Here is a 14905-nt window from a genome sequence, read left to right as displayed (position 1 = left end):
CAAACATAATTCATTTAAGAATGATTTCATATTTATTGAGAGGTGAAATCAATCGAGTTCAAGCAAAATTCACTTCAGGTAAGGAGTGAATATGGAGGATTAAAAATGATATTTTTCAAAATACTTCAACTCTAGCTAAAATAAATAAAGGTAAATAAATCTAAACTCTGAACAGATGAAGTCATTTTCTAGTTGAAAAGCACCTCCATCTACCCAGAAGGATAAAATTAAGATCATTTTGTTTCACTTGATAAATGTTACTGAGAACAGACTTCCTTGAGGATCTGAATAACAAAATACACTGATGAAGTAAAACCAACAATCATAAACATCTTGGATGGGTTTAGCTTCTTCTCTGAAACAAAATTATTTCTAGCTCAATCCTAAATGCTTCCTCCTTTCAGTGGGCAGTCTGAGTTCTGATTCCAACTTAATGGCATCGCTGGCATCCACAGAGTCCTTTATTCACTCTCTTTGCCTGAAGGCATCCTCAAATACAGCTTATTAAATTATTTTTTCATTTTGAAGCAAATCTTAATTATTAGTACAGTATGTGTAAAAAATCAAGTTAGATCATTGAAGTGTCTGTGAGAGCATTACCTTTTATGATAGAGAGAAAGAAGATAGTATCTTTTTGTTATCTTCTTTGGTTTCCTCTTTTTTTTTTAATTTACTTATTTTTGGCTGCGTTGGATCTTCGTTGCTGCACGCGGGCTTTCTCTAGTTGTGGCAAGCGAGGACTACTCTTCTTTGCCGTGCGTGAGCTTCTCATTGCGGTGGCTTCTCTTGTTGCAGAACACGGGCTCTAGGCGCGGGGGCTTCAGTAGTTGTGGCTTGTGGGCTCTAGAGTGCAGGTTCAATAATTGTGGTGCACAGGCTTAGTTGCTCTGAGGCATGTGGGATCTTCCTGGACCAGGGCTCGAACCCATGTGCCCTGCATTGGCAGGTGGATTCTTAACCACTGCGCCACCAGGGAAGCCCCTCTTTTTTTTAAAAAAACTTTTTTTTTTTGGGGGCTGCATTAGGTCTTTGTTGCTGTGCACGGGCTTTCTCTAGTTGTGGCGAGCAGGGGCTACTCTTCATTGCGGTGCGCCAGCTTCTCATTGCAGTGGCTTCTCTTGTTGCAGAGCACGGGCTCTCAGGCCTGCGGGCTTCAGTAGTTGTGGCACGAGGGCTCAGTAGTTGTGGCTCACGGGCTCTAGAGTGCAAGCTCAGTATCTGTGGTGCACAGGCTTACTCTGCGGCATGTGGGATCTTCCCAGACCAGGGCTCGAACCCATGTCCCCTGCATTGGCAGGCGGATTCTTAACCACTGCACCACCAGGGAAGCCCCAAGAAAATAGTATCTTAATGTAACCCCAAAAGATATCAGTTGGGTATGTGAAGAAACTGCCTTTTTGGAAAGTGGATTACATTAGATTCCATCAGGAAAATGCTTCTCAGTTGCTTTGATTTGATCGGCTAGAGTTGAACTGACTTTGCTTTTACAAACGTCTCACAAGGAATAATTCATTTCAAGTCTTTATTATGGAAAAAGTTCAACATATACAAAGTAAACAGCATAAACTTGCATGTACACATCACCCAGCTTCACAACATTCTGTCTTGTTTCATCTGTACTTTTTCCTCCACTTTATGCCTCCCACTCAAGTGTTTTTTTTTTCCTCTAAGCGTTTTATAGTGTCTGGCCTTACATTTAGGTCTTCAATCTATTTTGAGTTTATTTTTGTGTATAATGTTAGGGAGTGTTCTAATTTCATTCTTTTACATGTAGCTGTCCAGTTTCCCCAGCACCACTTATTGAAGAGGCTGTCTTTTCTCCACTGTATATTCTTGCCTCCTTTATCAAAGATAAGGTGACCATATGTGCATGGGTTTATCTCTGGGTTTTCTATCCTGTTCCATTGATCTATATTTCTGTTTTTGTGCCAGTACTGTATAGTTCTTTTCTTAAGATAACGTTTACAAAATTGAAATGCACCAATCTTAACTGTGTCATTTTTAACAAATGGATCCATCAGTGTTAAAGATAAAGAATGTTTCCATGATTCACTGGGAACTGTCTTAATTATATTTTCCAGGTTAATTTTAATAATTAGGTGGCAAAATATTGGTCTCCTCTGGACACAACACAGAAAGGTAAACAATGTAAAAAATCACCATGTCCCATGCTCTTTCTTGCTTATGTATGCTAATTTGAAGTGACCATTTCAAGATTAATTTAGTTGTATTATTACCAGTGAGTTGAAATAGTACTTTAACTGATGAAACATTGTAAAGTGTGTTAAACTTAATTTTATTTAGTTAACTTATAACTGTTGCATAGCTGATCAAGCTGATTTCCATTTATATGCCACGTGTGTTTGTTTTCCTTTCATTCCATTATAACATTTAAAATATCTTCAAGTTATTAAAAATGAAGGATAAAGACTAAACTTCAAGGATGGATTGAACCTCTTGGAAATCTTTCTAAATTTAGTTATGTGCAAGGAAAAACACAATTATTCAGGGAAAAGACAGAAGTGATATATAAGCCAATAACTTATGAAAACCTTTCAACTGATGTGATATATGTAGCAGAAAAGTTTTAAAATATAAACAGTTTGATGCTAAACACATTTGAAATCTGAAATGGATGGGGAAGATCATTCACTTCAATATATTTGAAAATTTTCCCTTGAGACTTTGTGTTTGACCCATGGATTAGTTAGAAGTGTGTTGTTTAGTTTCCAAGTGTTTGAAGATTTTCCTGTTATTTTTCTGTTGATTTCTAGTTTGATTCCATTGTGGTTGGAGAACCCATGCTGTATGATTTCAATTTTTAAAAATTGGTTGAAGTTTGTATTATGGACTTGTTTAAATGGTCTGTCTTCTCTGAGCATTTGAAAAGGATGTGTATTCTGGAGTTCTTGGGTGGGTGTTCTATAAATATGTTGGTTGATGGTATTGAGTTTTCTGTACTCTTGCTGATTTTCTGCCTAGTTGTTCTGTCAGTTGAGATAGGGTTGAGAGAGGGTGTTTAAGTCTCCAACTTTAATTGTGGATCTATTTCTCCTTTCAGTTCTATCAGGTTTTGCTTCACATATTTTTCAACTCTGTTGTTTGGTGTGTACATATTTAGGCTTTCTATGTCTTCTTTTATCATTATATAATGTCCTACTATATCTCCAATGTCATTTTCTTTGCATAATATATTTTTCTATCTTTTTACTTTCAATCTGCCTGTATCATTATATATGTTTTCTGATCATTCACTTCAATATATTTGAAAATTTTCCCTTGAGACTTTGTGTTTGACCCATGGATTAGTTAGAAGTGTGTTGTTTAGTTTCCAAGTGTTTGAAGATTTTCCTGTTATTTTTCTGTTGATTTCTAGTTTGATTCCATTGTGGTTGGAGAACCCATGCTGTATGATTTCAATTTTTAAAAATTGGTTGAAGTTTGTATTATGGACTTGTTTAAATGGTCTGTCTTCTCTGAGCATTTGAAAAGGATGTGTATTCTGGAGTTCTTGGGTGGGTGTTCTATAAATATGTTGGTTGATGGTATTGAGTTTTCTGTACTCTTGCTGATTTTCTGCCTAGTTGTTCTGTCAGTTGAGATAGGGTTGAGAGAGGGTGTTTAAGTCTCCAACTTTAATTGTGGATCTATTTCTCCTTTCAGTTCTATCAGGTTTTGCTTCACATATTTTTCAACTCTGTTGTTTGGTGTGTACATATTTAGGCTTTCTATGTCTTCTTTTATCATTATATAATGTCCTACTATATCTCCAATGTCATTTTCTTTGCATAATATATTTTTCTATCTTTTTACTTTCAATCTGCCTGTATCATTATATATATTTTCTAATTAATTAGTTTTTGGCTGCATTGGGTCTTCACTGCTGTGCATGGGTTTTCTCTAGTTGCGGCGAGTGGGGGCTACTCTTTGTTGTGGTGTGTGGGCTTCTCACTGCAGTGGCTTCTCTTGTTGCAGAGCATGGGCTCTAGGTGAGCAGGCTTCAGTAGTTGTGGCTCATGGGCTCTAGAGCGCAGGTTCAATAGTTGTGGTTCACGGGCTTAGTTGCTCCACAGCCTGTGGGATCTTCCCAGACCAGGGCTCGACCCTGTGTCCCCTGCACTGGCAGGTGGATTCTTAACCACTGTGCCACCAGGGAAGCCCCTGTATCATTATATTTGAAGTGAAGTTTCCTATAGACAGCATATGGTTGGTCATTTTTAAAAACCCATTCTGCCCATCTCTTTTAATTGGTGTGTTCAGACCACTTACATTTAATATAATTACTGATATGTTAAAGCTTAAGTCTGCCATTTTATTTGTCTATCTTTTCTTTCTCCATTTTCTTTTTCCTGTCTTCTTGTGGGTTATTAGAATGTTTTTTAGAATTCTACTTTGATTTCTCTATAGTGGGCTTTAGTGTATCACTTTGTATAGCTTTTATAGTGGTTGGCCCACACATAACTTATCACAGTTTACTGGTTGTCATTTTACCAGTTCAAGAGAAGCGTTGAAAACCTTCCTCCCTTTACATACCTTTACTCTCCCCCATTTATAATTGTCTTAAATATTTCCTCTACATACATTTTGAACTATATTAGACAGTATTATAATTTTGGATTCAACCGTGAAACATAATTTAGAAAACTAAATTCTAAAAAGGAGAAGGAAAGTCTATTGTGTTTACCCATATTTTTGTTTACTGTGTTCTTCCTTCTTTCCTGATGTTCCAAGATTCCTTTTTTTATTGATTCCTTTCTGTTTGGAGAACTCCCTATAGCCTTTTTTTTTTTTTTTTTTTTTTTTTTTTTTTAGGGTAGGCCTGTAAATTTTTCTTTTGTTTCACCAGTTGGAAAATACGCCAGTTTCTTTTGACATCCATGGTTTCTGATGAGAAGTCTACTCTCATTCAGCTAGTTATTGCCCTATGGGTAATGTGTCATTTCTTTCTTGCTGCTTTTAAGATTTTTTCCTTCTTTTTAGTTTTCAGAAATTTGACTGTGTCTTTTGGTATAAATTCTTTGTTTGTTTGTTTATCTTGCTTTGGATTTGTTTGACTTCTTGAATCTCTGGGTCTCTATCTTTTGCCACATTTGGAAAGTCTTCTCCTCTCCTTCTGGAATTCCAGTGACACAAATATTTGATCTCTTGGTATTGTCCAACAGGTCCCTGAGGCTCTGTTAATTTTTACACTGTTTTCTCTCTTTTGCTCAAATTGGGTACATAATTGCTATTGTTCTATCTTCTAGTTCCCTGACTCTTTGTATTCCTGTTGTTGAGCTTATCTACTGTTTTTCATTTCAATGATTGTATTTTTAATTTGTAAAAATTCCATTGGTATTCCTTTATATTTCTTTATTTCCTTGCTGCCACTTTACATTTCTTTTCTGAGAATATTTTTTCTTTTGTTTCAAGCATGTTTATAATTGCTCATTGAGGCATTTTTCAGTCCACTTAAAAATCATTCTCAGATATTTCCAACATCTCTTTCATCTTGGTGTTGGCATCTTTTAATAGTCTATTTTATTCACTTCGATATCTTTCTAGTTGTTGGTATGACCCAGGTAGTACCTTCCTAGATGTGCCTGTACCCAAAAGGAACTCTTGCTCAAGTGCATGAGGAGATGTATTCAAGAATGCTTATAGCGGTATTATTATGGTAACAAAACTCTTGGAGCAACCCAAAAGTCAATCAACATTAAAATGAATTTAAAGGTGAAGGTGTATTTATATAGTGGAATACTCTAGAGTGGTGTAAATGAATGAACTGCATTAACATGGATGAATTCAATACCATAATGATTGAAAAAAGCAAGCCCACAGATGATCCATACTACATGAATCCATTTATATAAATTTCAAAGACAGACAAAAATCAAACAATGTATTATTTAGCTATATATGCATATCTGATATAATTACAAAGAATAACAAGTAATTAATTAGAAATTCAGGATAGTGGTTGATTATAATGAGGGTGGAAGATGTTATCATGGAGGCACACAGGGATTTCCAAGGTGTTGGTATTGTTCTAATTCTTAAGCTGGGTGATGAACATTTTATTATTTTTATTTTAAATTGCACATATACATTGTATACACTTTTTGGAATACTTAATAGATTTCAAAATAGAAAAAAATAAAAACAAAAAAGTAATGTCTTTAGGGTCAGGCTGCCTGGACTCAAATCCTGATTCCACCACTTACTAGCTAGGTAGCATTGGGCAAGTTACTTTAATTCTTTATGTCCAGTTTGTTCATCTCTAAAATTGGGATACCAATTGTACCATTATTTTGAGGATTAAATGAGATATGTGTAAAGAATTTAGAAAACAGTAAGGTGCATAGAAATTGTATAATAGTAATAATAATAATACATTGTATGTAACATATAATTTTAATAATTATTAGTTTCCCTCCAGACCTTCCTTCAAAAACATTAAGGCTCATTTCTAAAGAAATAAAAGAAATTTTTTTGGAGAACACTAGGATATTTTAGTGGAGATTTTAGGAGTCCCAGCATAAAACCTTTGTATCCTGACACTTGCCGGGCCACATCCTGAAAAGAGTTCTTTGCCCATTCATCACAATGCCCCTTAAAGTAAAGTCTGATATTTTATAAACCTGGCTCTGCACTACCTCACATGGAGCACCATGTCAAAATTTCCACTCAGGACAGAAACTTGGGTGCAGACCACCTTATCACACAAAAGCAGAGAAGACTTGGGACTTCCCTGGTAGCCCAGTGGTTAACACTTCACCTTCCAATGCAGGGGATGCAGGTTTGATCCCTGGTCAGGGAGCTAAGCACCCACATGCCTCACAGCCGAGAAGCCAAAACATAAAACAGAAGCAATACTGTAACAAATTCAATAAAGAATTTAAAAATGGTCCACATCAAAAAAATCTTGAATAAAAACAAAGCAGAGAAAACAGCAATTGCTACACACCAGCTACTCAGTTTCTTTTTCTTACATATGAACAGATAATCTATCACCAGACATATGAAAACCACAAATGACACAGAAACACAAAAAGAGAAATGCAACCTCCAGGAAACAGATCATTCAGGAAATAAAGTGAACTTTGAAAATCCCAAGTGCTACTATGGAAAAGACACAATCAGATAATAAGAAAACTCTTAGGGATTTAAATATGCCACTAAAATTAAAAATTCAATAAAAATACTCAAAATAAAGTGAGGGACTAACTCTAAGTTAGGATATAGAGGAAAAACCAAAGATGTAAAAGAGAAATATAAGAAAGATAGAGAAACAATTTAACATGTTTAATATCCAACAAGTACAAGTCTCAGACAAACATAACAAGCTAAAGTTACGAATACAATTATTAAGGAAATAATACTAGAGGTGAAAAAATCTCAGATATGAAAAGGCACGAATAGTTAGAATATATAAAACATTGAATGACATAAGTAACATGTAAGACATTTATGAAGTGGAAGTGAAAACTAAATGCATTTTCAGATATGCAGAGACAGAGAAAGTTTATTTTTGTGCACTCTCTCTTAAGAAGCCACTAGAGGATATACTGTAGCAAAGAGAAGGAATTTAAAAAAAAAAAAAAAGGAAAGAAGGAGACTTTCTTGAACCCTACCGCAATCACCTAACATAAGCCCAAATCCTCTAGCTCCTTTGTAGGGCACTGTTACTTAGTTGACCCATGGTTCCCCATGGTGTGCAGTCTCCCTCATTATAAGTCAGTAAACCCACCTTTACTGACTATAATGTTCTGATATAATGTGTTCCTGGTGATCTTTACCTGCAGGGCATTCATAATTTATATGGTCATTAAAAGTAAAATTTTAACATTGCTTTTCAGGTTTTAAAACATCTATAGACAAACAAGGACTTCTTAGCTACAGTTGTAGAATGGGTCATTAACCCTAACTATATAAAAGTAAAAGCGCATTTTTGAGAGGTTTGAAAGTATAAGGGAGAAACAAGTAACAGGAAAAATAAGAATTCTATTAGTTTCTTTCATGCAAGAAAATCAAAAGAAACTGTTATTAGTGGAACAATAAATGGAGCTTTCAGTTTGAGCAGAGAAGTAACAGAAAATAGTGAGACAGCTATATGTGAAAGATGTATGAGAGAAATTTTAAGTACCGGATACCAAACAACAATAGCATGAAATTGTTTAAAGTTTACGAAAAAGTTACAAACATATTCTTTAGTGATAAGAAAGTATTTAAAAAGTTAGAAAATGAAGGTTTAAAAGTGCTTTCCAAAGGGATAAAATGAAAAACAGATAATACCAGGTGTTGGCAGGAATGCTGAGGAACTGGTATATCCAGACACTGCTGAAAGCAATGTAAACCACTTTGGAAAACGATTTGGAAATATCTACTAAAAGTGGACATGCACTTACTAAATGAGCAGCAATTCCACCCTTAGGTATATACCCAACAGAAATGCATATACATGTTTGTTGAAGGACATGTAAGAGAATGTTTATAGCAGCATTATTCAAACAGCCAAACGTTGCACCAACCCAAATATCCACATACAGTAAGATGGGTTATAAATTGTGACATATTCATACAGTGGAATACTATACAGCAACAAGAATGAAGAACTAAAACTAAAAGCAATATCATGGATAAATGTCATAAACATATTGTTGAGAAGCCAGATGCAAAACAGTTCACACTCTACTATTCCATTTATATAAATTCAAAACAGGCAAAACTGAACTATAGTATTGGAAGTTGAGATATTTGTTATACTTGAGCTGGTAGTGATTTTAAGGGGTAATTTGTGTAGCACCTGGGATGCTAATAATGTTTCGTTTCTTCAAGATGCTGATACCAAGTATGTTCACTTTCTGAAAATACAGTGAGCTGTGTTAGGGATTTTTCACTTTTCTGTATGAATGTTATAATTGAATTAAAATATTCATTTAAAGAATTATTTTCCAATAGGATGAGAGCTAGGAAAGAAGTGTAAATAGAAGTGTTGGTTTTCATCATGCTTTCTCACGTATTATATTTGTTATATGAATATATTCCTTTGCAAACAAAATGAATATTATGTAAACATTTAAAAACTTTGCTATTTAGCATCAAATAACTTAGAGCATGATGAAACTGAATATAGAGAAAACAATATTTTATTAAGACAGTTCATTGCAACAAGTACCAACGGAAGGAGCAAAAATTTCAGGAAAATCAACAGCATGCAAGGATTTGGAATGGCACACTATAAATAAATGCAATGACAACAGAATTTAGTTTTCCAAAACTGGACAAGGTAAAGTTAAATGGACTAATTCACTACAAAAAGGAAATCAAGGCTATATCGGAAGATGGAATTTTTCTCCATGACGCCCTCAAATTCGGTATCTGGGGAAATTAGAGATAAATGACAAATACCTTGCATCATGATGAGATCCCTAACTGAATCCAGAGCTATTCCGCAAGTTGGCGTTTTCCTCTATTTCTTCACCAGCGCCCTGGGTCGGGAGGCTGGGGAGAATCGGCTTCAAGAATTTAAACTCATTTAACCCGGATCCTCCCGTCACACACACCTCGTACTGGTAGCTCTGGCATAGGGTCCCCGTGCCGCTGACGTCCACCAGGTGGCCCGGAAAGGGGCCCTCGGGCACCGAGCAGCGACCCACCGAGGCCGCCCCGCCCCTCCTGCACAGCCGCACCGCGACGAACACCAGCACCGAGAAGACGAAGAGCGACGACACCGACGCCAAGGCCACCACCAGGTAGACGGTGAGCGGGTCGGCCGGGATCGCGTCCGCCGCTTCCGCTTCCGGGGCCGACAGGTAGGGCTGCGAGAAGCCGTCCACCAGCAGCACGTGCAGCGTGACGCTGGCCGAGAGCGGCGGCTCGCCGTTGTCCTTGACCAGCACCAGCAGCCTGTGCTTGGCCGCGTCGCGCTCGCTCAGCAGCCGGGCCGTGCGCACCTCGCCGTTGTGCGCCCACACGCCGAACAGGCCGGGCTCCGTGGCCTTGAGCAGCTGGTACGACAGCCAGGCGTTCTGGCCCGAGTCTCCGTCCACCGCCACCACCTTGGTCACCAGGTAACCCGCCTCGGCCGCCCTGGGCACCAGCTCGGTGCAGGGCGCCGAGGCGTTCTGCAGCGGGTACAGCACGAAGGGCGCGTTGTCGTTGTCGTCCACCACGAGCACGCGCACCAGCGCCTGGCTGCTGAGCGCGGGCGAGCCGCGGTCGGCGGCGCCCACGCGGAACTCGAACGCCCGCAGGGCCTCGTAGTCCAGGGACCTCAGGGCGAACAGGTGGCCGTTGTCCGGGTTGATGGACACCAGGGAGGCCAGGGGCACGTGCGCGTCGAGGGTCGGCAGCAGCGAGTAGGTGACCTGGGCGTTGGCGCCCTCGTCTCTGTCTGTGGCGCGGACGCTGCCGATGTGCAGGGCGGGGCTGTTGTTCTCGCGGACGGACAGGGTGTAGGAGGTCTGGGTGAAGGCGGGGGCGTTGTCGTTGACGTCGGACACCAGTACGGTTATGTTGTGCTGGGTTTTCAGTCTCGGTGTCCCCATATCTGTGACGGTGATGGTGACGTTGTATTCTGCTCTGCTCTCTCTGTCCAGTGGCCTTTCGGTCACTAGGGTGTAAAAGTTTTTGAATGTGGGTTTCAAAAGAAAGGGGAGATCATTCTGGATGGAGCAAACCATCCTACCGTTGTCCCCGGAATCTGGATCAGAAACACTGAAAACAGCCACCACAGTCTCTGGGGAGTTTTCTGGGGTAGAGCTGGTGAGCGTCGACATGGTCAGTTCGGGGACGTTGTCGTTCACATCCACCACCTTTATAACTACAGTGCATTTTCCTGAAAGGCCCCCGCCATCTGTGGCTGCAATCTCCACGTTATAATATCGAGTTGCCTCGAAATCCAATGCCCTTTTCAGACGAATTTCTCCTGTTATTTCGTCTATTACAAATGGTTGAGTAGCTTCATCACCTTGGAATAGAGCGTAGGCTACATTCCCATTCGTCCCTGCATCTAAATCTCGGGCGGAGACAGCGACAACTAAGGAGTTTAGGGGGCTGTTCTCCGGAATCTGTACCTCATAGACCGACTGTAAAAACTCAGGGGCGTTGTCATTGATGTCCACGACTTCAATGCGGACTGCAGTGGTCCCGGACCTGGGCGGAGCCCCACTATCCAGCGCCGTGAGGGTTAAACTGAGCTCAGGCCCTTCCTCCCGATCCAGCGGTTTGTCCAGCACCAGCTCTGGGTATTTTCTGCCATCTCCGCGATTATGAGTGACAACATGAAAATGGGAGTTGGGGCTGATTGTGTAATTCTGAATAGTGTTGCTACCTATGTCAAAATCCTGAGCTATTTTCAAAGGAAACACAGTCCCTGTCTGGACGTTTTCTGGGATTTTTAGGAGCATTTCCCTCTCGAGGAACTCTGGGGAATGGTCATTTATATCTGTGAGCTGCAGATCAGCTTGAAAAAACTGCACCGGGTTTTCCAGTAATAGTTGGAAATGCAGTATGCAGGGATCTGTCGCCCCACACAGCACCTCCCGGTCTAGTTTTTCATATAGAAGCAAATTCCCGGTCGTTACATCCAGCTGCAAGAGCTGTTTATTTCCTTTGTAATGGATTCGCGCGCCCCGAGTGGTCAGTTCCCCCACACTGAGCCCCAGGTCTTTTGCCAGGGTGGCCACAAAAGACCCACTTTCAGTTTCTTCTGGCATGGAATACCTAACTGCTTCAGAGCCAGGCTCCCACAAAAGCAATAATATAGCAAGAAAGATAACTTGCCTTTTCTGTAGCGTTTTTGCTGGTGCAGTCTCCATTGTTCAGACCCGGTTCAAGAACTTGCAGTTTCTTCAACTCCGTATGCAATCAACCCAGATGATTTGGTTAAATAAACTCGAATTAGATCTTTCTGACTGACCTGCAGTAGAACGATGCCCTTCTCTGGAGATCTCTGCCTCTAGATCTTATGTAAAATGCTTCCTTCTTTTAGAAAGCATTCAGAGTTCTGATTCCCAGCTTAATGGCTTCCCGGGTATCCACAGAGCCATTCATTCCTACTCCTAGCCTGCAGCACCACCAGGCGTCCTTATTTACTATTGCATATAGTATTTGCCGTCTCTTTCCAAGTTAGAACCTTTTAAGTCACAGAAGTGTTCCCAGTTGTATCTCCACTTCTCAGTTATTGTAAGTTCTAAATAAACATGTGCTAAGTTAACTTCCAGCGAAAGAATACTATTCAGAACAAACTAAAACACTAGTATTCCTCATAAAATATCTTTTGAGTACTTGAAGAAACTTTCTTTTGTGTGATTCTTATTTGATTATATTCACGAAATAAGCAATAATGGATGTTTACAAAAGTTTCCACTATTAAAGTTATTTTTATTTTAAAATATTACATATTAGAAAAGGGCATAAATCATGAGTGTACAACTCAAAAAATTTTCAGGAAGTAAACACACTCATAAGCAAAGCCTAAATTGAAATTAAAATGTTACAAAAACCCTAGAAGCCCCCTCCTCTCATTGTCTGGTCACTACCCTCCCCCCTAAAGGTAAGCACTCTCCAGATTTCTATTATCATAGAGCTTGTGTGTGTCTTTTTTGAACTTTTATACAAATGGAGTTATAGAGTGTTATGTTTGTCTTCTTTCACTCAACATTACCTTTGTAAAATTCATCTGTTACATATTGTTCTAATTTATTTTATTCTCATTGCTTTATGTTATTCTATTGTATGACTATACCACCATTTGTTTTTTTATTCTCCAGTTGATGGACACTGGGGTTTTTCAGTTTGGGAATATTTTGAGTAGTGCTGCTATGAACACTCTTGTATATGTCTTTTGGTGTCTATGTGTGCATTTATATTTACTATATTCCTAGGAGTTAGACTGTTGTGCCTTAAGATGTGCACATATATATATATATATATATATCTTTAATAGATATTGCAAAACAGTTTTCAACTGTGTTTTTACCAAAACCAGCAGAGTGAGAGTTCCAGTTGCTCCATATGCTTGTCAACATTTGATAATATCTTTTAATTTTAACCTCTCTGATGAGTGTGTAATGATGTCATATTGTAATTTTAATTAGCATTTCCCTGATGATTAATTAAATTGAGCACATTTTTCACATGGTTGTTTTTATTAGTGTATATTCTTGTGAAGTACATAAGTTTTTTGTCTATTTTTCTATTTAGGGTATTTGTCTTTTTTTCTTATTAATCTTTAGAAGTTCCTTATATATACTGGGTATAAGTACTTTTTTAGAAGTATGTATTGCAAATATTCTCTCCCATTCTGTGGCATGCATTTTAACTCTCTTGTGGTATCTTTGAAGAACAAAACTTCTTAACTTTTACTCTAATTTTTCAATATTTTTTATTTATGGTTAGAACTTTTTGTGTTTTCTTTAAATCTTTGCATACACTAAAGTGAAGAAAATATTGTTGTATGGTGCTTTTGAAAAATTAATTACTTTACTTTTCACATTTAGAGCTATAATCCTCCTGAAATTATTTTTTCATGTTAATGAGGTTAGGGTCAAATTATTTTTTTTTCATATAAATATCCAAATGACTGCACCATCTATTGAAAAGAAGTTCCATTCCCAGTTGTTTCTGACGTGCCATTTTTTTCATAAATCAGGGGTCCATAGTTCTGTTCAAGAGCCTTTTTTTCCCATTTTTCTCTTTGTTTATCCCACAATACAATATTATCTTAATTACTATACTTCGTAATAGGTTTTAGTATCTGATTGATAAGTCCTCCAGTTTTATTCTTTTTCTTTAAGACTGCTTTGGTTATTATTGTCCCTTTGTATTTCCATATAAACTTTACCTTTCTCTTTTTTTAAAGATTTTTTTTTGATGTGGACTATTTTTTTTAAGTCTTTATTGAATTTGTTACAGTATTACTTCTGATTCATGTTTTGGATTTTTGGCCACAAGGCATGTGGGATCTTAGCTCCCCGATCAGGGACTGAACCCACATCCCCTGCATTGGAAGGCGAAGTCTTAACCACTGGATGGCCAGGGAAGTCCCCATATAAACTTTAGATTCAGCTTGTCAGCTTCCACAAAGAAATCTGAAGTTTTGTTTAGGATTTTATTGCATCTGTAGATTGAGAAGAACTGACATATTCCCAATATTGAGTCTTCTAACTATTGAACATTATATATTCCTCTGTTTATTCAGATATTTAACTTTTCTCAATAATATTTTATATTTTTCAGTGTAGAAGTCTTATGCATATTGTTATGTTTGTTTCTAGATATTTGATGTTTCTGAAACTATTGTAAATGATGCTTGAAATTTTTAATTTTCTGGGTTTTGTTGCTGTATAGAAATACAATTATGATTTGCATGTAGACCTTATATCCAGTGGCATTACTTACTTCATTTATTAATCCTAATAGTCTGCAGATTCTTTATGACTTTTAATGTATACAATCATGTCATTTTTAAAAAAGACTTATTTCTTCTCTTCCAATCATTGTGTCTTTTATTTTTTCTTTGCTTTATTCCACTGGTTAGAACCTATAGTAAAACACTGAAGTGAAATAGTAAAGGCAAGCATTCTTGTCTCATTCTTGATCCCTGAGGGAAAGTTTTAAATAATTTACCATTAAGGACAATGTTTACTGTAGGTTTTAAAATACTTTCTGAAACTTCCCTTCTGTTTTCAGTTTGCTAACAATTTTACCATGAGTGTGTGCTCACTAGTGACTTTTTTCTGTATCCATTGAGGTAATCATATGATTTTACTCCTTTACCTATTAATGTAATGTAATATATTGATTGGATTTGCATTCCTAAAATAACACAGTTTTCTCATAATTTATTATTTCTCTTTTATATATTTCTGAATTTTATTTACTGATATTTTGTTTAGAATGTTTCCATATGTGTTTGTAA

The 14905-nt window shown here is 37.7% G+C and overlaps 1 protein-coding gene across 1 annotated transcript; it reads right to left on the bottom strand.

The window, feature by feature from the left end:
* Positions 1-9175: 9175 nt before the first annotated feature.
* On the bottom strand, positions 9176-11801 carry PCDHB5 (protocadherin beta 5). The gene has a single exon (XM_024752472.1). It carries the CDS (start codon positions 11799-11801, stop codon positions 9411-9413), a length of 2391 nt encoding a protein of 796 aa, XP_024608240.1. The 3' UTR covers positions 9176-9410.
* Positions 11802-14905: the final 3104 nt, after the last annotated feature.

Source organism: Neophocaena asiaeorientalis, unplaced genomic scaffold (assembly GCF_003031525.2).
Source record: "Neophocaena asiaeorientalis asiaeorientalis breed wild unplaced genomic scaffold, Neophocaena_asiaeorientalis_V1.1 scaffold204, whole genome shotgun sequence".
In the NCBI taxonomy this organism is placed as follows: Eukaryota; Metazoa; Chordata; class Mammalia; order Artiodactyla; family Phocoenidae; genus Neophocaena; species Neophocaena asiaeorientalis.
Note: the sequence above shows the minus strand (reverse complement) of the source record. Positions and strands in the feature narration are given on the sequence as shown.

What these genes read in the sequence shown, in the direction of transcription:
- PCDHB5 (XM_024752472.1), bottom strand. Translation starts at nt 11,801, where the DNA reads ATGGAGACTGCACCAGCAAAAACGCTACAGAAAAGGCAAGTTATCTTT.